General features: G+C 57.4%; 1 protein-coding gene across 1 annotated transcript; it reads right to left on the reverse strand.

Annotated features, from left to right (window-relative positions):
• Positions 1–2,243: 2,243 nt before the first annotated feature.
• Positions 2,244–6,327, reverse strand: NPPC (natriuretic peptide C). Its single transcript, XM_056121847.1, has 3 exons — positions 6,156–6,327; positions 5,509–5,816; positions 2,244–2,909 (listed from the first exon to the last, which is right to left on the reverse strand). The coding sequence occupies exons 1-2, from the start codon at positions 6,243–6,245 to the stop codon at positions 5,529–5,531; spliced, it is 378 nt and encodes a 125-aa protein (XP_055977822.1). The 5' UTR covers positions 6,246–6,327; the 3' UTR covers positions 2,244–2,909; positions 5,509–5,528.
• Between the last annotated feature and the right edge of the window lie 18,663 nt (positions 6,328–24,990).

Consider the following 24,990-nt stretch of genomic DNA (forward strand, 5'->3'; position numbering starts at 1 on the left):
GCTCACGCCACCCTGACAGTGCTCATGCCATACTGACAGTACTCACACTGTCCTGATAGTGCTCACGCCACCCTGACAGTGCTCACGTGCCCTGACAGTGCTTACAACATCCTGACAGTGCTCACGTGTCCTGACAATACTCACACCGTCCTGACAGTGCTCATGCCACCCTGACAGTGCTCACACTGTCCTGACAGTGCTCACGCCGCCCTGACAGTGCTCACGTGCCCTGACAGTGCTCGCATGTCCTGACAGTGCTCGTGCCACCCTGACAGTGCTTACGTCATCCTGATAGTGCTCACACTGTCCTGACAATGCTCACGTGTCCCTTCGGGGCTCCCATTACCATGAAGGCTCTCGCTGCTGTGGCAGTGGCATCGCTGCCTGTGGGCTCACACCACACCGGCTCTCCTGAGCTTGTGTTTTCTGGCCCTGGTTTCACCCTTTTGTGAGCTGTGGGGCCCCCACTGGCCTCGGTGCTGGGGTTGTGGTTGAACCAGTGGCCTCACGTTCCGCAGGGAGAGTGGCAAGTTGTCTGGGCCACGCCCGAGGGAGATTTTTGTGCGGGGAGGATGTGAGGCCACAGCCTGGAGTGGGGCCAGGGGGTTCTGGATGTTTCCATCACTGGCACACCACATCTCAACCTGGTTTTCAGCTGAGAGTCGGTGAGACCCACGTTGGTCCCTGTGAGCCGGCCGGGCTGGCGGTCGTGAGTGACCCCTGTCTGCTGAGCGGGTGCGGGGGTGCCAAGAGCTTGCGGGGAGTCTGTGCTCCTGGGGCCTCAGTTTCCATCCTTGGGAAAGCTATAGGTTCTGGGGCGCCCGCACCCCAGGTCACTACCTCCCTGTCTCTGAACCCCTTCCTGCTGGTTCCTGCCCTCAGCCTCAGGGGCCAGGGTGGGGGGCAGCGGAGGCAGGCTAGGGGTGGGGAGGGAGGGGCTCCTGTCTCCTTAGAGCTGGCCTGGGAGGGAACCAAGGTCCTGGTAGGTTCCTAGAAGGAGTTGCTGCTGCTGCCCTGGCCAGCAGTGTGTTTCCGCTGCTCTGCGGGAATGAGGAACCAGCAGTGTTGGGGTCACACAGCTCCCCGCTTTCAGGCTGGGGCTCCTGGGCATAGCCCCGAACCCCCTGGACCACTTCTGCCACTCACCCGACCTTGGCTAAGAGGTGCCCCACCCTTGAGCGAGCCTGTTCAGTAAAGCTGACAGTTCCATGAGACAGAGTTCGAGATCTCCCCACAGACACTGCTGTCTCTCCCTCCCTCCCTCCCTTCATGTCTCTCTCTCCCTCTCTGCTTCCCTCTCTCCCTCTTTGTCTCCCCTTCTCTCTCTCTCTCTCCCTCCCTCTCTCCCTTTCTCTCTCTCTCTCTCTCTCTCTCTCTCTCTCTCTCTCTCTGCCACATCTATGGTGCTCAGGAATTACTCCTGGTGGCGTGACACATTATAAGACACTTCCTACCCATTTTCCATGGCTACTTCACCATTTCTGATGGGGTTCAGACAGTAGGCAACAAACCATAGAGAGAAATATATAAATATATGCCTCTCGGAGAGCCCGGCAAGCTACCAAGAATATCCCGCCTGCACGGGCAGAGCTTGGCAAGCTCCCTGTGGCATATTCGATATGCCAAATACAGTAACGACAACAGATCTCATTCCCCTGACCCTGAAAGGGCCTCCAATCCTTGGGAAAAGACGAGCAAGAAGAGGCTGCTAAAATCTCAGGACTGGGAGGAACAGAGACGTTACTGGTGCCCGCTTGAGTAAATTGATCATCAACGGAATGACAGTGATACAGTGATACAGAGGGGCTCAGGGGCCCCTATGAGGTGTGAGTATGGAACTTGGGCCATCTGCAAGTGAGGCGAGAGCCCTCCCCGCTGTCCTGTGGCCCCCAGACACTGCCATCTCCTTCCTTGGACTGAGTCCGTTTCATTCCCAACACCTGCCTCCCAGCTGGAGGCCTCTGGGCCTGGAGGAGCTTGGAACCCTGGGGGGAATTCCCCCCCCCCCCCCGCAGCCCACCCCAACCTGGACCCAGAGTCATTGCAGGGGCTCGGTCCGGCGGAAGCTGTCCATCTGCAGCCAGACCCCCAAAGACCAGGCGGGGGTTGCAAATGGACCCAGAGCAGAGGCCCTGGCTGGCAGCTCCGCTCAGGTGGTCTCTCCTCGAGTTCCCCCTAGGCCCCCGGCACCGGAAGGCAGGGGAAAAAGGACAGTGTTCCAGGTGTGGATGAAATGATTTTTTTTTTTTTACATTTTCAACTAGTTAAGACAAAAACATTACAATGATTGACTTCTTTCATTTAGTTACATAAATAAAATTTTTATAAATATCTCTTTATAAACAATATAAATAGCTTTACAACATAAATACATTTATGCATGACATGAATTTACAAACAGCTGGTTTTTGTTTTGCTTTTTCTGGGGGGTGGGGGGGAGTTTGGGCCACACCCGGCAGTGCTCAGGCCTTACTCCTGGCTCTGTGCTCAGGGCTCAGTCCTGGCAGGGCACGGGGGAACCATCTGCGGTCGGTGCTGGGGATCAAACCGCGGCCAGCCACGTGCCAGGCGAACGTCTTCAGCCCCGTGTTGTCTCTGCAGCCCCACAAACTGCTGGTTTTGTCAGTCTTTTCGAAACTGTCCCTTGTCACGCGGTGTAGATGTGTGGGTTTCACGTATATAATATATATAATATATAATTTTTTTTTATTTCTCATTTTGGGAAAAAAAAAAGCTCGAACAATAAAATCATACCCCTTCCCAACAATCATCAAACAGCTGGCGTCACGTTTTTCCAAGTACCAGGAAAAGGAAAGAAAAGAAATGGCAGAACCAGGTGTGCGCTGGAGATGCTTCCGGATGCGGCCGAGGAGTAAGAACGGTGCCAGCAGGATGGACGGTTCCCGGCTCTGGAACAGAGAGGACAGGCACACTCACTCTGGCTGCCCGGCACGGAGAGCCCGGCCGGCAGGACACTTCTAGAACCTTCCTCCTCTTTCCGCCACCACGCCTGCCAGCATCTTTGTCTGACAGGTCCTGAGGAGACCTCTCTGCCAGGCTGTGGCTTGCGCCCACTCTCCTTGCTCTCGTGTACCTGCAGGCCTGGCCGGGGTGTTGGGGCGCAGGGTGGGGGCAGGGAGCACTGGAGAACGAGCAGCTCCTTTGTGGGCTGCAAACCCTCAGGCAGGAGCCCGAGGGGCTGGGGACCATGTGCTGAGCTCCTCGCGCCCACAGAACTTCCTGGACGCCCAGAGCATCGCTGTCCCCGTAAACTGGGTAATAGCCACCGCCCAGGGCCGGCTTGGGGTCAGCAGGGGCTGCACGCCGGCCACTCCAGGAGGGCCCAGAAGGGACTCTTTCCAAAGCAGCAGAAATGGGGATGCACAGCAGTCTCGGGGTGGGGGTGGGGTAGAAGGTCACGAGGGGCGGCCGATGGCAAGCGAGCGGGGTGCTAAGATTGCTATGCCCGTCTCTGTCCCGGGGTGTGTGGGCAGGAGGAGGGTGACCCCAGAGGACAGCCCTGAGAGCTCTTCGCCGGCTCCCCGGGCTGGTCCCCCCTGGGTTTCAGCAGATGACAGGTCTGTGAGGTCTCCGGGACCCACGGGCGAGGCATGGGCCACCGTCGGTCTCTGTCATTAGCGTTTTACAATCCCCGCCTCAAAGCAGCGACAGTCATTATGTACCACTCAGAGCACACCCCATCTGCTCCCCTCGGCCCATGAGAACCGGGCCCCGGCGGGAACCAGCCACGGGACAGGACCGGGTGCTCCCGCACGTGGGGGCCCAGGAGGAGGGGGTGCTCCAAGCGAAGGCACTGAAGGCGGAGGAACCAACTTCCTGGCTCAGAAGTTCTGGCCACCGCGAACCCCCCAGCTCACCCCACACTGGACCCCGTGGGGCCCCAGACAGTCGCGTAGCCCTGCCGCCCCGTTTGTCTCGAGTTCGAGCTTGGCGTGCGCAGGCCAGGCTCTGTGGTTAGTGGTCTCCGGGGGGCAGAGGCACGGCCCTGGGGGCTCCTTAGGGCTGTGTTCAAGGATCACCGTCCACGCTCTCCCCGTGCAGGGCGGGCCGAGCTGTCCGCCGAGAAGCCCCGGCAGCCCAGCCGGGAGGAAGACAGACAGCCGCTGTCTGTCTGGCCCAGGGAGAGGAAGTGAGGTGGCCGGCATCCAGCACAGTGGAGATGGGGCCCCAGAGGGAGGCAGGGCTGCTTCCTTGAGCGTTGACAGCGCCCATTCATTGGCATTTGGAAGGGGCTGGACCCCACCCGGGCAGTGCTCGGGCTTCACTCCTGGCTCTGTGCTCAGGGACTCGCGCTGGGAGTCCACCTGTCTGGGCTGCGTGCAAGGCAAGAGCCTTGTCTGTGGCTCTCCCCAGCCCCTTCACTGACGTCTTGTTTTTCCTGTTTGTTTTTCAGCCACATCCGACAGTGCTCAGGGCTCTGTGCTCAGGCATCACTCCTGGTGGGGCTTTGGGGGGGGGTCTCCTGCAGGGTGGTGCCCAGGATCCAACCTGGGCCGGCTGTGTACAGGGTAAACACCCTTAGCAGCTGGACTATCGCTCCAACCCCTCCGCCGACAATTTTAAGAGCCCCTTCGGGGTGCTTTGGGAGTCTTGTCACCGTTCTTCCAGTGCTCATGAGTTAAGAGGGGTGCTCTTGGGGGCAAACAGGCTGGCCCAGATGGGCTTTGGGGCGAGGGCAGTGTCCCCCGGGGGGTCAGCTGGCTGGGAACAGGGATTGGCAACTTAGGTTGGGGGGGTTATTTCGGGGGGGGGGGGGTCACTGCTTCTCCGCCAACGCCACCCGTGCTGAGGGTCAGAGAAGGGGGGCAGGGGTGTGGCGCTGCAGGCTGCAAAGGGGAGAGGGTCCTGGTACCCGGGAAGTTGGAGGCGAGGGAAGGATTTGCACAGCAGTACAAAGCCTCACCCCTGCGTCCCTTACTCCCCACCACCCCCTGCCTGGTCAGGACCGTGGACAGCCCAGGCTGCGCCTGATGGGGCGGACAAGAAGCAGAAAGTTGGGGGCGGAGTGCCCTGAGGCTGCTCCCTGCGGGCAGGGCAGGTCTTGCTTTCTTGTGCCCTGTGCGACTGCAGACCCGGCCAGGTAGGGCCGCGGGGACGCACAGCACGCAGAGACCCAGCTTGCGGGCTCACTCGGTCCTCGGCTGCCACAAACTCGCCATCTCCCCGTAGTACCCCTCCAGGGATGATCCGGAGCCAGCCCTGAGGGTCGGCGGGTGGTCGGGGCAACGTGGACCCCTAACAAGGCAGTTTGGTCTCGCTGGGGCGCGTGGACCGGGCAGTCATATCTGACCTTGCCAAGCTCACTAAAAACCAGTTATCCCTCGCTTTCTCCATCTGTCAAATGGGATGACACTCGGGCGGCGGCAGATGCCCGGTGAACGCGCGCACTCGCGCGGTGGGTGGGGGCGGGGAGGCCCACCCCGGGCTCGCCCCGGGCGCAGGTCCCGGGGCCCAGGCGCGGGGGCGGCCGGGTAGGTGGGTACTCACCGCCGCCAGGGGTCGCCGCACTAACAGCCCAGGCCGCTCAGGGCGCCGATGCGGTCCAGCTTGAGGCCGAAGCAGCCCTGGGACGGGATCTTCTTGGTGCTGCTGCTGCTGTACCTGCGCGGCCTGGGTTGCTCCTGCAGACGGCGCGCCCGCGCCGCCCGCGCCTTGGTGTCCACGTGCAGGTCCCGCAGCAGCCGCGACCGGTCGCTCTTGAGGTTGGCGCCCCCGTCGCTGGGGGTCTTGTCGCCTCTCTTCTCATTCGCGGGCTGGCACCCGGCCGGCTGGCGGCCGTGCGGAGCTCGTGGGACCTGTGCGAGGGACGGAGCGGGACTCTGGAGGGACGCCAGCGCCGACGGTGGCCCCGGAGCCCTGCGCGCTCCGCGGACGCGGGCGGGACCGCCTGGCCGCGCGCCCACCTGCTCCTCGGGGCGCCCCTGGCCCGCGCCGCTCCTCCCCCTGGCCCGGGGCCCGGCCGCGGCGGGGCCCGGGTGGCGGGGGCGGGGGGCAGGGGGCTCCCAGCGGCCGCGCAGCCGTCGACGCGCTCCGGAGCCCGCGGACCAGCATCCCGAGCGGGACTTCGAGGGCTCCCGACTCCCCGTTCCCTCCTGCGCGCTGCGTGCATCCATCCTCCCCGCGACTGCACCCACCTTGGGAGGCTCCCCGGGCTTGGCGTCCGAGGGCCGGAGCGACAGGAGCGTGAGCAGCAGGGCGCAGGCCAGCAGCTGGGAGAGGTGCATGGTGGCGGCGGGGTGCGGAGGCGCGCAGGGCCGGCGGGCGAGGCTGCGAGGCGGGCGCGGGTCCCGGGGCTCGGGGTGCCGGCTGGGTGCGCTCTGAGCCCGCGGCCCGGCTCGCGCCTTTATAGCCCAACCTGCCGCTGATGTCATCCTCCCGCCCACCGCGCGGCCCGGGCCAATGGCACGCGCGCCCCCTCGGCCCCCCCCCTCGCCACACCCCCGAGGGATCCCGCGGCTCGCCCGGGCTCTGTCCCGGGGCCCTCGGGGCTGCCAGGCGAGCTCCGTCCGCGGCCCCCCGCGCGCCCCGGCGCGCCCCGAGTCCGTGCGCCCCCGCGGCCCGCGGCCCCGCGGGGCGCTCGGCAACCAGCGCGCTCCCTGCGAGGACTCAGTTTCCCCCCAGGGCAGGTGCAAGGGCGGGCTCGCGGGAGCGCACTCGCGGCCAGCCGCACGCAACACCCAGAAACTTGGCGCCGCTCGAAATCACGCACAGCCGACTGCGACTAAACTTTGTCGGGCCGCGGGCCACCCCACCGTCCACCTGCTCGCGCCCCGACGCGTCCCAGAGTACTGGCCCGGGCAGCGCCGGGGCGCACCGACAGCTTTTGCCCCGGGCCGCAGGGGGGAGCAAGTCCTACACCGCAGAGCAGAGCGCGCGCCTGTGGAGTGTGCGTGTGTGTGTGTGTGTGTGTGCGTGTGTGTGTGCGTGATGTGTGCACGCGCGCGCCTGTGTCCTCGTGTGTGTGCATATGTGCTTGCACAGGTGCGTGTGTGTGCATGAGTACGTGTATGCGTGCCTGGTGCACGTGCTTTCGTGTGTGCTCAGGGGCCTGTGTGCTTGGGTGTGTGCACGTGTGATTGTGTGTACATGTGTGTGCAAGTGATGAGGAAGGGAGGTGGACGGGAGTCTGCTCCTTCTGTGGAGCGCACCGGATCCTGGATCTGACATCCACCCAGAGCCCAGCCCAGATCCTGTCTACACTCTCTCAGGAACGGTGTGTGTGTGTGGGGGGAGGTCAGGGTGCAGAAGATGAACTGCATCCCGTGCCAAGGGCCGAGGGGCTGCTGCTCCCCGGAGAGGAAGTGGGGGAGGAGAGTTGGAGTGGGAGGGGCGGCTGGGCCCACTTCCTGACCCCTCCAAACTCTCTTTCCCACCCTGGCCCTTAGAATCAGAGATGGTGACCTACTATGCCCTTGGTCCCTTTATTCTGTGTGGGTGACTTGCATGAGTCCTCAGTGAGGGTCAGTTGACTTGCCCCATCAGGAAGGGGATGCTGGCTGTCTCCAGGACAGCCTTGGTGATTTTGATGAGTGGGACCACCACCTCCATGCAGTTCCCCTGGAGTGCCTCTCAGGAGGCAGCACGCCCCACCGTCATCTGAGGAGAAAGGAAAAGGAGGGCCAAGTTGGCTAGTGACTCTCACAGGCCCTCTCCTACCGGTCTGGAACTTCTGTGGGATATGTTTACTTAGGCCCATTCAGGGAGCAGGGCAAGTTGACCCTGGAGCGGGGCGGGCAGGTGTCCAGGGGGCGCAGCTGCATTCGGAGCCCCTCTGAGGGGGGTCAGAGCTCTGGGACTGCCCACCGCCTCCCATCTGAGGCCCTGGGCTGGCTACTCCCGTGTGCTGTGGCCGTGTGCTTGGTGACCAGACATGACTTTGAGTAAGTGAAAGAAACTGACCCCTCTACACACACACGTTCGTGCCCCAGTGTGGACAGAACAACCCCCTCCTCCCCCGCCTCAGAGTGGACAGAGCAACCCTGTGGACCCCAGTTTCCCTCTGAAAATGAAATTGTAGGGCTAGAGTGATAGCACAGTGGGTAGGGCATTTGCCTTGCACGTGGCCGACCCGGGTTCGATTCCCAGCATCCCATATGGTCCCCTGAGCACCGCCAGGAGGAATTCCTGAGTGCAGAGCCAGGAGGAACCCCTGAGCATCACTGGGTATGATCCAAAAAGAAAAAAAAAACAACCCAAAATAAAACAAACAAAACCAAAATTGCCTGGCGAGCTCCCACTTGTTTTTGTTTTGATTTTGGGTTGGGGCCACACCTGGCAATGCTCAGGGCTGACTCCTGACTCTGTGCTCAGAGGTCACTCCAGGGGTGGGGAGTGGGCTCCGGGGACTGGATCCCAATTAGCTGATGCACGGTGGCTGACCTTCCTGCTCTACTATCGCTCTAGCCCAGAGCACTCACTTTTGAGCTCTGGACGAAGACCGTCAAGGCACACTGGTTGGTGACCATCAGGATATCTGGGGTCAGCTCAGCGGGGCAGTTGCGGGGGCGGGACTGGGTGACCTGCAGAGAGGTGGAGGGTCAGCATAGCACAGCACTGCCCTGTGTGTGTTTGGGAGGGGTGTCCCCCTTTCCTAGCCCGGGAGCTGCAGGGCAGCCCTCACCTTCCTGCGTGCAGATGGGGGACCCAGGTCCCCTCTGTCCACTTTCCCTCAGGAACTCGCCTGCTTGACTGAGGCCCTGGGGCCTGGCCCTAGGTAGAGGGACCCAGGAGCACGTCTCTGAATACTTATTGTGAAGAGGAGAGAAAACTCCCCAAAGTCTCCTTGGGCGTCCTGCAGACTTTGGAGTGCCAAGCTCCAGAAATCAGACAGGGACATTATAGGCTGAACGGTCAGCAGATGGCCCCAGGGCTATCAGAAAGGCTTCCTGGAGGAGGAAGCACTCCTGCAAAAGGGCGTGTGTGTGTGTGTGTGTGTGTGTGTGTGTGACATTGGGGTCAGATCAGACCCCAGCCCAAGCCCCAGACAGTGCCCGGTGTGGACCTCCTATCCCTGCTGGACATGCAGAGAGTGGCCATGCGCCAGTGGGCTCCTCTACTCTCCTGGATTCTGAGCCGGTGTCCAGGGCTTGCGTGGTGTCCAGGGCTTGCGTGGATTGCGGATCCTAGGCCAGGTGGGGGGTCTGGGGTCTGCAGGGGGCCGAGGGTGCCCAGGCGGCCTGCCTCTCCTCCCCCCAACTTTTCAGGAGGTGGGAGCGAGCGCCCCCTTCTGGGCTCGGGGTGAAGCGGCGTCTTCCCCTGCGGGGGCGGCGTCCCGGGCCACCATCTGTTTTCTCCCGATTATTTCATCCTGGGCCGCTTCCAGCTGCGCTGACTTCCCAGAGGAGGCGCACAGGCTGCGGGCAGCTCCTGGGGGCCGGGCAGGGGGACAGCCGCGGCCCCCCGCCAAAGGCCCTCCGTTTTCCACCTGTGCTCGGGGCTGAAGTGGGGCGGGGGCGCTTCCGAGCCTGGGAAAACGGCGGACACAGCTGCAGTAGAGAACCGAGGGTTCCAGAATCCCCCCACCCCACCCCATCAAACAAGCCCACAGCAGGAGGCCCGCAGCCCCCAAGCCTCCCCAGGACCCCCCACCGGCCGCCGCAGAGGCCCCCTGCTTCTGCAGGAGGGGGCTGGAGCCGCCCCCAGGAAGCCTCATCCAGCAAGCCCCAGCCAGAAATTTCAGGAAAGCGTCCCCCGGCCTGGTGCCACGAGGCCTTAGCCTGACCTCAGGACACCCCACCTGGCGAGTCAGCTGCCCCCCTCCCGGGTTCCCAGGGGCCCTGCCACCACCTGCTCCCGTCCAGATGGTCCAAGCCGCTGTCCTACGCAAGCCGGTGACGTCCGAGTTGATCCCTCCCCGCCTCCCTGCTGGCCGAGCACTCTGGCAGGTGAGCAGCAGAGAGGGGGGCCGCCCCGTGGGAGATGGTTGGTGCCCCTGGCCAGGGAGCGGCTCCAGATGCTGGCAGAGGCCTGTGCCCCAGGGTGCCGGCTGGCCGCTGCTGGGCCCCGCTCTGATGCTGGACATCCCGAGTGAGCCCAGGCTGGGAGACGGTCCCAGCCGGCTCTGGGGGGCCCAGCCAGGGGCCACGACTGAGTTTGTTTGGGGGTGCTTCTTCAGTGAGGGGACCTCTTGCCCCGGATCAAAGTCCCCGGGACACAGAAGGCGGGGTTCGGTCCCTGCTTCCCAGTTTGGCACGGGTGTGGCCCCAGCCCCTTGATTTCCCATGTGACAACAGGTGCCGGCCACGTGCCAGGGAATGACACCAAAACACTGACAGGGGTTGGCGGCACCAGGTGGTCTTCGTGATTGTGACTCCTTAAGGATCGGAAAATGCATCTAAGCGACTCCCCTCTCTCCTCCCCCAGGCTTTGCTTTGTCTGAGAGGAACCCTGGCCTGTGTGAAGAGTTACCCGGTTAATCCTCAGTGCAGCCCGCAAGGACCCTGTGTTCACGCAGGCTGGGAGGGGACACGCAAGGTCCCCCGGCCCCTCAGGGGTTGCAGAGATGAGGGCCCAACCTTCTCCTCAGTGGGGCCAGAACTTCCCAGCAAGTCCTCGGAAGGGAGGGACGGGTACTCGATCATTGCATGGCTGAAACGTAATCACGAAAGTTTGTAAGTCTGTAACTGTATCTCACGGTGATTCATTAAAAAAAAAATAATAAAAATAAAACAACAACAACAACTTCCCCTCACCCCCAAAAAACAATTCCACAGAAGGATCCTGGACTTGGGAGCCTGGGGTGGGGGTGAGTCCACATCTCTGTGGGATCCCTGCTTGGGCACGCTGCCTGGAGAACAAGGCAGGAGTGGCAACAGCATCCACTTTCCTGGGTTCTCTTTGTCTTCGACAGTGTTCCCGAATATTCTTGAATGTTCTCGAATGTCCTGAATGTTGCACCCCACCCTGCAGCGCCGGGAGCCTCAGTGGCTCCATTCTGCAGCCTGAGTGCTGTTGGCTTTGGTGGCTGGGGCGGGACCTTGGGTCTCGTGCACAGGAGGGTCACGTGCCCGCCGCCAAGCCCCAGCCCTGCCTGCCCACCAACCGCCACCCTCTGCCCTTCCCATTAAACTCTTTCCTGCTCTGCTCACCCACAGTTTCTGTGCCTGCCTGTCAGCACTAGGGGACCCCGGGGCAACTGCTGTCCCCCTGTGTCACTGCTACAATTCAATTCCCCCCAATGACTCCCTCTGAGCTGACCCTTCAGCAGAGCCCCCGGATATGGCGGGGAGGCCACGGGGTGGGGGGCATCCCAGCTTTAAAAAAAATTTTGTTTTCCTTTTTGGGTCACATCTGGCAATGCACAGGGGTTATTCCTGGTTCATGCACTCAGGAATTACTCCTTGCAGTGCTCAGGGGACCATATGGGATGCTGGGAATCGAACCCGGATCGGCTGCGTGCAAGGCAGACTCCCTACCTGCTGTGCTATCGCTCCAGCCCCGCTTTTTTAATTTTATAAAGTAGTTCACAATATTTGATTACATTTATTATTAAAACACCAATCCCACCACCATCACACATTTTCACTACCATATTTCGGGTGTTTCCATCCCAAAGCCCAATCCCTGTCCCAAAGCAGAACCGAAATAATACGGTATTTCCCTCTAAGGTTGGTTGCCTCCTGCTTTGAATCCCATCCAATGTGGTGCAGTACTCTCGGAGTATGGGTAGGATGTGTCCTTGTGAAGTGTCCAGGAATAGGTTCACTCGTGGGTGAGGCTTGGCCCGAGCATGTGGAGAGTGGCCGTGAGCGGGGTGGCAGTTGAGTTCTGGGAGTTTTTGGCTGCTGGGGCTGGGTCCCTTGGGATGGGGAGGGGTCTCACCTGTCCCCCCACCCCCGCCCCGGGAGGCATCCCGAGTGAAACATCCTGGCACAGGGTCCAGCGGCATGATTATGGCGAGCGTCATGTTGTTCCCTTCCGGGAGAGAAGGATGTGTGGTCTGGATGGTGAGATTATCTGGCGCCAGCCAGGGGTGGCTAATGGGCATGACTGCTGAGTCGCTGGAGACGGGGTGGGGGTGTGGGGGTGTGGGGGCGTGGAGGGGGTGGAGATATGGGCAGAGGATCTCTGTCCCTGGTCCCGTTGAACCCAGAGTTCTCAGTCACGAGATCCCGCATACCTGGGTTTTATCTGCACCTTCTACGTGTTGTAGAGAGGCACAGTTGTGGGGGGCCAGGTCGGGGCTACCCATGGAGACGCGACTGAGGGGCGCTGGGCCGGCTGGCCTGAACAGCCCCTTTCACTGTTCCCTGGGCCCACTAGCCCTCCGTGCACCTAGGGATCCCCGAGGGAAGCGCTGGGAGGAGCATGAACAGGCCAAGGAAGCAGACATTGGCCTTCAGCTCCTCAGCCTGGCCGGCCGCGGGGCACCGTGTGGTGGGCCCAGGAGGAGGGGTGGGCGCTGAGCGAGCACCCGGTGTGGCTGTGGCCTGGGTGCTCGTCCTTGGTCCTGTGGACGAGGTCCCCGTGGACTCTTCGCGCCTCGCAGTGGCTACTCTACTCTCACCCACACCCCCGTGGTCCTGCTCACCGCGAGCATCAGTCATGTTCACCTGGAGGGGACAATGAGCAGGTGCCCCCTTGCGCCCCGTGAGTAAGGCCCAGGTGCCCCCAGACCGCTTCTGAGCCCACTGAGCCAGGATACCCTGGGGCTGTCCCGGGGGCAGAGCTGATGCAGAGGGGGGCATAGCTTCAGGGTTCCACAGGCCATGGCATTGTCCGGGCCTCCCAGGGAACTGTCGTCTCAGCAGCCTGGCCCCCTGCACACAGTAGGTGCTCAATAAATGCACAGGGACTAAGGGTTAGCACCCTGCCAGACCCGGGGGCAACAGGCACAGAGGCAGCCCTGTTTGGGCAGAAGGAGGGTGTCGGAAGAGCAGAGACCTCCCAGTTTCACAGAGGGGGTCCTGGGGGCTCCATCAACCGCCCTGTCTGCCCTCAGCTCCCAGGGACCCTGCTGGGGGCTCAGGTGGGCGGGGGTGGGACCCCAGTGAGTCACCGGACCCGGCACTGCTCCTGGGGCATGTCTGCGGCGGGAACAGTCTCAGCCCTGTCCCTTGGCTTCTCGGCTGGGCCTGGTCACATCATCAGCAGGGGCCACACTGTCATCTCCCCTTTCTTGCCCTCGTAGCTGCTGGGAGGCACTGTGGGTGCCAGAGAAGGGGGCAGCAGAGCGCCCTGGGGGCCAGGGAGGGAAACATCCACTTGAGCACAGGTGGGGCTGCTCCTTCCTGTCTGCAGAAACTGCCCCAAGCCAGCCGGGCCACCCCCCACCCCTCCATCCCAGGACTCTGCAGGGCCACCTCTAGGTGGAGACCCTCCAGCTTGGGGGATTCCCCCCCCCCCCAGGCCTGAGCCCATCTGGGAGCCTGACTGGCCTCGAACAGGCAAGGAGCATGCGCAGACCACTGGGCTATCTTTCCAGTCCAAGTTGTTTGCAATTAGAATAGTGTTCTCCAAGCCATTTCCCTTCCACCCCTCCCCCCTCTCTTCCCTTCTCTCTTCTCCTACCCTCATTCCTCTCCCTCCCCTCTTCTCCACTCCTCTTTTCCTCTCTTTCCTCCTCTCCTCTTCCTCCCCTTTCCTCTCCTCCCCTTCCCATCCCATCTCCTGCCCTCTCCTCCCCTCCCCTCCCCTCCCCCCTCTCCTCCCCTCCCCTCTGCTCTGGGTGCTGGAGTACCTGGGCCACTCCTTGGGGCTTGGGGGCTTTCACCCAAGGGGTTCAGTAGGCTTCGAGGCTGCATTTGGCATTACCCAGGAGACCACCTGATGCCAGGACCCTGCAGGGCCGGCCACGCGCCAGGCCCCCACCCCTGCGCTGTCTCTGCACCCTGAGCTTGCTCTACTTCGGCTCATGTGGGCGCTGGGCTTGGATTTTTCTCTCTGGGGTTCTGGGGTGCCCCTGCGGCCTGCACGCAGAGGCCAAGCATGTGGGCCGTGAAGTGCCCGGGGTCAGCCGTACTGGACAGCAAGCAAGAGGGGCCCACTCAGGGGGCCGTACCTGAGTAGCAAAGCGGGAGGGACCGAAACTCAGAGCCCCGGCTCGTCGCGACAGTCCTGCCACTCAGTGTCTGTGCCTGTGCCGCGGGGGCGTTTTTTGCGTGCCTGTGGACGTTTGTGTCATGTTGGCTGGTCCGGAACGTCCTGTGGTCGGAGTCTGAGCAGAGACGTGAGGCTCGACACGCCAGCTCGGTCTGCTTCCCGCGTGAAGGCAGCGGGATGGATTCTTTCATCGCTTTATCATCACCTGGTTTCTTTTCTAATCATTTTAAATAAATGTGTTCACAGCTCTGCCCCAGCGTTCTGGCAGCTGCCGGTGGTGCCCCAGGCACCTCGAGGGATTTATTTGGTTTTGTTCACAGGCAAGCAGCGGGGGTGGGGGTGGGGGGTGAGGGGGCGGGGAATCCTAAATTGTTCTCCTACAGAAATGTCTTCATTATTAAATAAACTTTCATAAAATTAACTTTTTGGCAGACTCAGAGGTCAAGGCCCACGTCTCATCCATGGGCCATGGAGCCACACCACAACCCCGAGGAAAGAAATTTGAAGTCATATTTTATTTTCATTTAAAAAATCGTTGTACAAAACGGGACACTAACACCCAGGAGTGGCCGAGATTAGTACCAGGAATTTTGCTCCATGACTTGGAGGCCAGCCACACACGTGCTAGGGGAAAAGGAAGCTCAGATAGAGAAGAGAGCACCAAATAAAGGGTTTTGGGAGGATCCTCCCAGGGTGGGAGAAGCAAACTGAAAGTAGACTATAGCCCAAACATGATTGCCACTCAGGGCCTCTCTTGCAAACCACAGGACCCAAAAGAAGAGAGAGAGAACAGTGGGGAATGCCCTGCCACAGAGGCAGGGTGGGATGGGGGGGGATCGGGGATGGGAGGGATGCTGGGACCCGTGGTGGTAGAGAATGGGCACTGGTGGAGGGATGGGTACTTGATCATTGTATAACTGAAACCCAAGCACAAAAATTTGTAAGTCTATAACTGTACCTCATGGAGTTTCACTAATAAAAAAAAATTAAAAAAATAAAAATTTGTTGTAATTTTTACAGGTTTCCTGCATCCAAGTCAGAGGATAGCATTTATGATATTTCTGAGATTTGAGCTTCACTAATTCTCTCTCTTCAGGCTGGAGCGATAGCACAGCGGGTAGGGTGTTTGCCTTGCACACAGCCAACATGGCCGACCCGAGTTCGATTCCTCCGCCCCTCTCGGAGAGCCCGGCAAGCTACCGAGAGTATCTCGCTCGCACGGCAAAGCCTGGCAAGCTACCCATGCCATATTCGATATGCCAAACACAGTAACAACAAGTCTCACAATGTTACTGGGCCCGCTCGAGCAATCGATGAACAATGGGAGGACAGTGTCAGTGAATACTCTCTTTGTGCCTGAGTATATAAATAGAGTTTTTTGTTTTTGAGTCACACCTGGCAGCACTCAGGGGTCACGCCTGCAGATCCCTGGGGTCTTGGCGGTCCAAATGTGGTGCTTGGGATTGAAGTTGGGTCAGCCACATGCAAGGCAAGCATGCGGCCTACTGTACTATTTCTCTGACCTCTAGATGTAATTTTTTTGGGGGGACATACCTGGTGGTGCTCAGGGGTTATTCTTGGCTCTGCACTCAGGGATCACTCCTGGTAAGCTCAGGGGACCTTATGGGATGCCAGGGATCTAATCCAGGTCGGCCCCATGCCAGGCAAGTGCCCTCCCCACTGGACTATCACTCCAGCCTCCTCTGGCCCTTAGAATGTAATTTTTATAAATATTTCATTAACACGTACAAGAGGGCTATTTTAGCCCAATATTAAGGTATAATATAAATATTCATATAGGTAAGTTAATGTTAGCTACACTTTTCTTTATGCTTTTTTTTTTTAACCAATTGATTTGTACTAGGCCAACAAAAGTGGCTAAACCCCCTTTGGATGGATGAATACAGGAGTTGAGCACCAGGGTCAGTTCCTGGAACAGCATACGGTCCCCTGAGCTCCACCAGGAGTGCTCCCTGAGCACAGTGCCAGGAGTAAGCCCCGTGGTTCTGCCACGTAGCCCCATATCCAACCATCTATTAAAACAACAACAACAACAACAAAATCCCAAACAATAAAGCCAGTCAATGAGTCCTTCATCACTCGTCTGCCCATTACCCTTGGTCCGACTCTATACCACACCCTGTGGGTGCATCACTCAGAATCTGGCCAGTCCTAGGCCTTGTCCCCTTCGCTGGACACAGGCAGAAAGCCAGGCCAGGTATTCAGGATGTCTGGGCTGCAGACCGGAAGTCTGTGCAGCGAAGGGTCTATTCAATAACTGGCCAGGCACGGTGCGCTGCCCAGGGCCTCTCTCTCGACACATCCTCATCTCTGTGACAATCACAGGACTCTCTTCTCTCCCACTGCATGGCCGTGTCCACAGGCCGGGGGTGGAGGTGGGGGTTGAGGCAGTGTCTTCCTCCAGAGTCTAAACAGAGATCCCCCCTCAAAAAAAAAAGAGAGTTAAGTGAAAAGGGGCTGGAGCTATAGCACTGTGGGTAGAGTGTTTGCCTTGCAATCGACCTGGGTTCGATTTCCAGCATCTCATATGATCCCCTGAGCACTGCCAGGAGTAATTCCTGGGTGCAGAGCCAGGAATAATCCCTGTGCATCACCAGGTGTGACCCCCCCCAAAAAACCCCGAGATCTCCAGAACCCAGTACCCCTTGACTTTGAGTCTCCTAACATGTGCCCATTTGGGGTGGGCAGGGCGGCGCCCCGCTTTGGGCATGGACAGTCCCAGCAGGAAGACTCGTGGGGGAGTCTGAAGGAGAAGAGGAGAGGGCTGGGGAGAGGCTCCTTCAGCTAGTGAGATTCCCAGGTGGGTAGGAGACCCCGGGATTTGCTTAGCCCTCTGCAGTTGGCAAGGGAGAACCCCTTCTCTGTAGCACAGCTGAGGGGCAGCCCTGTGCTACCAAGTGTGTGTGTGTGGGCGGGGGGTGCTCCATCTCAGGGCTCAGTTGTTCCGTGCCCAGCTTCTGGGCTTGCTTCTGGTGGTTCTTGGTGCTTAGGAAGGCTGGAACGGAGGGTGTTGCTTGTACCCCAACCCTGTCCAACGTGGGTCTTTTGTTTTTCTCCCACGTTTCCTGTCCTAGCATGGAGGCAATTCCGTGTTCTGTGCGACTTCACCTGGATACAATTTATGAAGTGGCTGGGTCAGGATTAAACCCAGGTGGGCTGGACGTCTCTGGGAGCATCTGACCTTTCCCTGGGAGCCAAACCATCCCCTCCAGCCCTGCTACCTACCTGAGGACTTGCTTCCTGGGGGTTTAGTGCCCCTGAGGGACCCCAAGCATTGGAATTTTTTTTTAATGATGGAAGTTTTCATTTGATCTTTTTCTAACTTTTAAAAAAGGGGAATAGGATTTTTTCCCTCTGACTAATTTTTAACTTGTGTGGCATTACCAAGTTAATCTGTCACGATTTTGCATGTTGAGATAAGGTTGACCAGAAAATTCTTGAAATCTTTCTTCCCGAATTATTAAAAAAAAAAACCAGTCTTATAGGTTCATTATGACCCAGATCATACAAATGATACCAACAGCTGTAAAAAAAAAAATCTTAGATTCTACAACCCAGGAAAACAAACAGTGCTAGCATTTGGTTTATATCTGTTTATATATTTTTCTATGTATAAAACTTGTAATGAGTGTGCAGTTTAATAATAAAATGCCACCAGGCAGGTTGTACTGGAGATGTGTAGCTTTTTCCACTTAACAACTCTATTATTTATTTTTTTGGTTTTTGGGCCACGCCCGGCAGTGTTCAGGGCTTACTCCTGGCTCTGTGCTCAGGGACTGCTGGTGGTATTGTTTGGAGGACCATATGGGGGCTGGGGATCAAACCCGGGTTGGCTGCATGCAAGGCAAGTGCCCTCCCTGCTGTGCTATTTCTCTGGCCTCCATTTAAAGACTCTTGAGCACTTTCCATGTGCTCCGACTTCCTGTGGACTGACGGGTTAATCTGTCCCTCGCTCGTAACTGTCAGGTTAATCCTCACCCTCTGCAGCTGAGGCCCATGCTGTGAGAGGGATGCTTATCCAGTCACCTCCTTGATGGCCTTGGAGCTTGTTTCCACATGTTTAGCTCACAGGTAAAACCAAATGCCAGCCTATGAACTTCAACCTGGCAGCACACGATAGTCTTTTTAAAAAAAAAAACATTTTATTTTATTTTTATGAAGTAGTTCACAATATTTGATTGCATTTAATATTGGAACACCAATCCCACCATCATTACACCTTCCCACCACCATATTTTGGATGTTTCCATCCCAAATCCCAACCCTTGCCCCAAGCAGAACTGAAATAATTTATTTTGTATTGTTTGTTATGGATAAACCACTGAGAATGCTCCAAAAAACTTTCCTTAGAGGAGAGTGTGGGAAGATTGTTGTATTTCACCCAGGGGCCATTAAACCCTTCTAGAAGAGATTACCAATACGTTGTTAAGGGTTGAGTCTCGTGTGCATATATATATATATATATCATGTATTTTATATATATATATATATATATCTGCAGAGTCTCCTGCCCTTGCGCCTGGCTGTCCTCACTGGGACCCTTGGAGGGGGGAGGGTTGAGTTTCTCTCCCCCCCCACCCCGCCCTGAACAGAGCCCTAGCAGCTGAGGACCTCTGGAGTCAGCCACGGCCATGTTGGGGCCACTCTCCATACGTCCGGACGGGCCTCATGCATGAAAGAACTGGCAGAGGAACCCAGGCATGTGGGTACCGGGGCTGAGGTCTCCAAACCTACATGGATTGGGACTGGGCCTTCTCCACCCAGACCCCCCATCTTCCAGTAGGTAGGCGTCACATCCACCAGTTGCCGCCAGTGCCAGGTTGGTCCCATCAATGGCCAAGACGCAGAGACTATAAAACCCAGCTCCCGGAAGCGTGCAGCCACATTCGTGGCCGTGCGACATCTTATTATCTTACTTTTCCTTTGGAGAACCTGGCAGGCTACCAAAAGTATCCTGCCTGCACGGCAGAGTCTGGCAAACTTCCCGTGTCGTACTCAACATGCCAAATACCAGTAACAATGATGGGTCTCATTCTCCTAACCCTGAAAGAGCATTGAATATGGCTCTTTTAAAATCTCAGGGCTAGGAAGAAGGAGACATTACTGGTGCCTGCTTGAGGTAACTGACGAACAACAGGATGATCGTGATCGTGATCCGTAAAAATACATTTTCCTCTAAGATTGGTTCCTTCTACTTTAAACCCCTTCAAAGGTGGTGTGCTACTCTTGGAGTATGCGTGGTGTGAGGTATGAGATGTTGGCTGTGCTTGGTCCAGGAATAGGCTCACTCATGGGTGAGGCTCAGCCTGAGCATGTGGAGAGCATCTGGGAGTGTGGCAGTGGTTGAGTTCTGGAGGTTTTCAGCTGCCAGAGCTGGGTTCCTTGGGGTGGGACAGGGCCTCACTTGCCCCCCCGCCCCCGCCAGGATGCCCCATGGCACAGGGTCTGGCAGCATGGTTATGGCAGTGTTGTGTTATGCTCTCTTCCTAGGGAGAAGAAGAATGAGTCTCTGGATCATGGCTGTTTTTATTTTTTTCTCTTTGGGTCACACCCGGCGATGCACAGGGGTTACTCCTGGTTCATGCACTCAGGAATTACTCCGAACGGTGCTCGAGGGGACCCTATGGGATGCTGGGAATCGAACCTAGGTCGCCTGCGTGCAAGGCAAACGCCCTCCCCGCTGTGCTATTGCTCCAGCCCTGGATCAGGGCTGTTGATGAGATTATCTGGCACCAGTCAGAGGTGGCTTGTGGGCATGACTGCTGAGTCACTGGAAACAGCGGGAAACAGGGGAGAAGGACACCTATTCCAGGTTCTGTTGAATCCGGAGTTTTCAGTCACAAGTCGTGCATACCTGGGTTTTCTGCGGATTCACTCATGGGTGAGGTTGGCCTGAGCTTGTGGAGAGCGGCCGTGAGCATGGTGGCAGCACATGACGGTCTTAGTGGGCCAGAGACCCTCCCCACCTGAGGCTTTCTGGTGAGGCCCCTGGGAGGAAGGAGGAGGACGGAGGCGGCCGGGTCTGTTCTTAGGGGCGGCCTGGGCCCACAAACTGCCTTTGGGCTCCTGGAAACAGGCTTCTCAGGGACTGGTCCTGGGGTGAGGATGGAGGGTTACAGGGGAGCTTGTTTTATTCCTCCCGTTTTGTGCCCAGGGATCACTCCTGGAGGGTCTTGGGGGACCATATGAGGTGGTTGGGATGGAACCCAGGTCGGCTGGGCACAAGGCAAGTGCCCTCCAAGCTCACGCTGAAGGGGATTGGGTTCTGGTCTCAGAGTGAGTTCAAGGCAGCAGTAGCTAGCCAGACCCACAGGACTCCTTCTCTGAGTGTGTGCTAGTCAGGGACAGTGGCAGCATGGACACGTGTGCAACTGTGTGTACCGCCGCCGGGAGTGCGGGAGGAGCTCAGAGGACTTGCCACACTGCTGCGAGCCGGAGCACGGTGGGGAGGACGCTGTCCTTGCACAGGACGACCCGAGTTCAATCTCCAGAATCCCACATGGTACCCTGAGGCCCTCAGAAGTGATTGTCCAGTGCAGAGCCAGAGGTAACCCTGAGTACCGCTGGGTGTGGCACCAGAAACTAGAGGAGGGAAAAGAAGGACATCCCTGGTGTGTGTGTGTGTGTGGGGGGGGGGGGAGTTGTTTCTTTTTTTCTTTTTTTCTATTTTTGTTTTTTGTGCCACGCCTGGCAGTGCTGACAGATCACTTTTGGTGGGCCTCAGGGAAATATATGCAGTGCTGGGGATCGAACCCGGATCAGCTGTGTGCAAAGCCAGGCCTTCACTTGCTGTCTCTCCAGCCTCTTGATTTCCTTCTATATTTTTATTTCTTAAAAATGAAATCTTTGGGGCTGAGCAATAGCACAGCGGGTAGGGCGTTTGCCTTGCATGCAGCCGACCGACCCGGGTTCGATTCCCAGCATCCCATATGGTCCCCTGAGCACCGCCAGGAGTAATTCCTCAGCGCAAAGCCAGGAGTAACCCCTGTGCATTTCTGAGTGTGACCCAAAAACAAAAAAAAAATAATCTTCTAGGAATTGAATTTCCTTTCCTAAGGTCACAGGCATTTTCAGATCTTGGTAAGCAATGACTTAATATTTATTGTTCTTTATTTTTTTTGCTACCAGAGTATTCTTTTATCTCTGAGCAATTTGTAAGGATTTTGTGTGCACATCAGAAATGTTATTCCTTTGCCTCTCTCACAGATTGAAACGCGTTTTATTCCTTCTATGACTTTAAGTGTATGTGGATACTAGTGGGAAGTCTCATTTTCTTTTATGGTTAAACTCATCATCTTTTAAAATATGGTCTCTAGCTTTGGTGTCATTTGGGAATGGCTTTCTCCTGTTACTTCTCAAGATCCAATAAACATAACCTGATATTTATTATGGTGTGAGGTAGGGATCCAACTTTGTTTTGGTGACATGGGAATATTTGAAACACGTGTTACCAATCATTACCACGTTCATTAGAAAAAAATGCAAATAAAGTGTAAAGTATCTAACTTTGGACAATATTACTTCCCCAGTTAGAAAGGTCTGGCTAATGTTATTCACAATATATACTGCCAGACTCAGTCATTAAATTTTTTGAATTCCTTTATCAAGTCGTTTCGCTGTTAGCCTGTCATCACTCAAGAAAGTCTTATCCCAAAAGAATGAATTAAAAAAGTTATTAACATGGAGCCATCTTTTCCTGGGAGCCTTAGACAGATGCCTGGCCATCCTCTGTACTCAGGGCCCAGAGGGATGGGGACACTGACCCCCCCTCACTCTGGGGTCCGGCATTCTGAGGGGTGCAGTGGGGAGAGACAAGCATCCCACATGGCCCAAAGAGAAGTCAAGTCATGGAGAAGGAGCAACGTCGACTTCTTCCTCCACTGAGCCTCCATCTGCTCACCGTCCCTCTAAGGAACCCAAAACAATCTGGGCCAGAGAAGCAAACCCCAGATGTGCCCATGACCCTCCCGGAGCACGAGACCCCGACTCTCACTGACCTTGTCCCAAGTGCCCAAAGCCAAGCAAAATCCCAGCCATGGTGACAACCGGTCCCAGGAACCCATGCCCAGGAATAAAGAGTTTGCAACATCACGGGGTGACAGGTAACCTCGAGGCCCAGGTCTAGGGCTGGTGCATCTCCCAGGCACGCATTGGGAGGAAATGCCTCGTCACTGCTTTCCTAAGCTGGGCAAAACCGTCTTTTTACTGTTTCAGCCATCAGCTGTCTTATAGGAGGGGTAAACGCCAGCGTGTGGGAAGCTGCTCTGACCTCCCAGGTCCCCAGAGTCCTGAGGACGGTCGCCCAGGGTCATGGCAACCCAGGGTCTCACTGGCAGAACCCTGTGAGGCACCAGTCACAGGACAAGAGGGGGCAGTGATGGAGAGTGGGGAGCATGAAGGGACTTCTCACGGGTATCCTCAAATGCAGGGAGGAGTCAAGCGGGCAGAGGATGGATGGGGGGGGGGGTACAGGTTAGGGGTCGCCCTGCAATTTCTGTTTCCTGGTCTCAGGGATTGAGTCTTCCCAGGCACCCGGGCTGGCCTTGGGCGGGCCACGGGGCTTCTTGTGAATTGGAAACTCAGCTTCCCCGGGGTGACACTCTTTCCCAGTACAGGGGGGCAGCCCACCCTTCTCACCTTGGGGGCCCCTGGGGGGCCTGTTTACAGTGGGAGAGAGGGTGGTTTCCGGGGACCCGGCCACAGCACTGTGTTTCTCTGGTGCTGCCGGTGTGGCCGCTGCCCGAGTGTGGAGTCAATGACAACCCCTGGACACAGGCTGGAGACCCCCAGACCATGGGAAGTGATTCAGCTCCGTTCTGACCAGGTGAATTCCTGTTTTTTCAGGAGATGTAGCAGGGGGAAAGCTTTGGGGACACAACCAAGCAACACAGGAGAACCCCACTTTTTAGGAGGGTCCATCCCCCACCCCAGATAAGCTGCTCTTCCTACTGGCAAAATGGGGAAGTTCCAGAATCAGGATTATCCGCTCACAGATATGGCTGTGGCCTTACTTTTGTGGGTGAAGTTCGGGAAAGTGGTCGAGCACTTGCCTTGCAGGGTGTGGTTTGGGTTCAGCCTCCAGCACCACAAAGGTGTTCAAATCCCGTCAAATCAGGGGGCCAGAGCGATGGTAGAGTGAGTAGGGCTTTGCCTTGCATAGGGCCAACCCGAGTTTGGTCCCTGACATCCCATAGGGTCCCCTGAGCACCACCAGGAGTAATTCCTGAGTGCAAAGCCAAGAGTAACCCCTGAGAATGGATGGGTGTGTCCCAACCCCCCCCAAAAAAATTCCACTAAATCTAATTGATAAAGCCAGCCTCTGGCTCAGATCTCAGGGAGGAGGCAGAAAGCGTCACAGCCCCTAAACAAGATCTGAGGTTCAACAAGCCCTCGGTGTGTGGTACCCCACATTTTCCCTTCCCTCTGCCTGATGTTCTGGAGTGATGGGGATGGAGCGTGCTTGGTGGTGGTGCTGATGCGGGCAGGTCCCAGACAGCAGAATCACCTCAGGTACCCGGCTGTAGCCGCCGAGTGCTCTCAAGCCTGTGGGCAGCTCTGGACCAAGAGCATTTTTTTTTTTTTTTGGTCACACCAGCTATGTTCAGGGCTTACTCCTGGCTCTGCACTCAGGAATCATTCCTGGCAGTGCTCGAGGGACTGTACTGATCGAACCCAGGTGAGCCAAGCGCAAGGCAAGTGCCCTACCCGCTGTATCGCTCCAGCCCCACCCCGTGGACCTGATATACCTTTTTATTTTTATTTTTGGGTTATTTTTGGGCTAAAGTCCATATTCCTGGCTTTATACGCAGAAGTGAGCCCTGGGGGAGTCTGTGGGAACTTAGGTGGTGCTGGGAATCCAAATGGGTCTGAAACATGAAGGAACAGTGCCTTACTGGCTGCACTCTCTCCTGCCCGCCAATTTTGTTTTTAGTTTATTGGGCTGGATCGATAGCACTGCGGTAGGGCATTTGCCTTGCACGCGGCCGGCCCGGCTGACCAGGGTTCGATTCCTCCGCCCCTCTCGGAGAGCCCGGCAAGCTACCAAGAGTATCTCGCCCTCACGGCAAAGCCTGGCAAGCTCCCCGTGATGTATTCAATATGCCAAACACAGTAACAACAAGTCTCTCAATGGAGACGTTACTGGGTCCACTTGAACAAATCGATGAACAGTGCTACAGTCCTGAGGGGTGCTCCCAGCATCAGTCAGAGGCCACTAGGACCACACCTGGTGGCTCTTGGAGGGGGGCTGCGTGCCAGGGGTAGGACCCAGGGCCTTGACACAGGGGGTATTTGCTGCACTGGAGACCCTCTCCAGACCCTTCTCAACATTTCTGAAGCGCCTCGCTTGGCTGAGCGCATTCCATCTCAGCTGATCCCAGAGGCTTCCCCTCCAACCCCCTGCTCTCCACGAAGCAGGCCCCTGTAGGTCCTTAACTAGAGGGCAAGTCTGGGATGAGGTCGCCTCCTCGGAGGGGATAAACCCACTTGGAAAGTGGGAATATTTATTCAAGCAAGAACCAACTGATCCAGATTTCTCAAAATAGCTTCAGTCCTTCCTTTCAAATCCCACCCGAAGAGTCAGCACGTGAGGAAATTTTGGGAACCCGCGGGCTCCCGTCAGGGCTTCCTGCCTAATGTTTAGAAACAGCTTCACCATGCCTTCTTCCCGACAGGGTGTTGGCCTTCTGACCCCTCCACCTTCTTGCCAACACCTTTGTGATTATCTTTTAGATTATAGCTATTGTAGTGGATCAGAAGAAAGTAAGAGGGATCTTCTTGGTTCCTGCTTTTATTTATTTATTTTTTTGTTTGTTGAGACTTCCATGGCAGTGCTCAAGACTTACTCCTAGTTCTGTGCTCAGCAGTCAATTCTGGCGGTGCCCAGGGCACTGTATGTGGTGCCAAGGA

Source organism: Sorex fumeus, unplaced genomic scaffold, assembly GCF_029834395.1.
Source record: "Sorex fumeus unplaced genomic scaffold, SorFum_2.1 ptg000005l, whole genome shotgun sequence".
NCBI classification, from domain to species: domain Eukaryota; kingdom Metazoa; phylum Chordata; class Mammalia; order Eulipotyphla; family Soricidae; genus Sorex; species Sorex fumeus.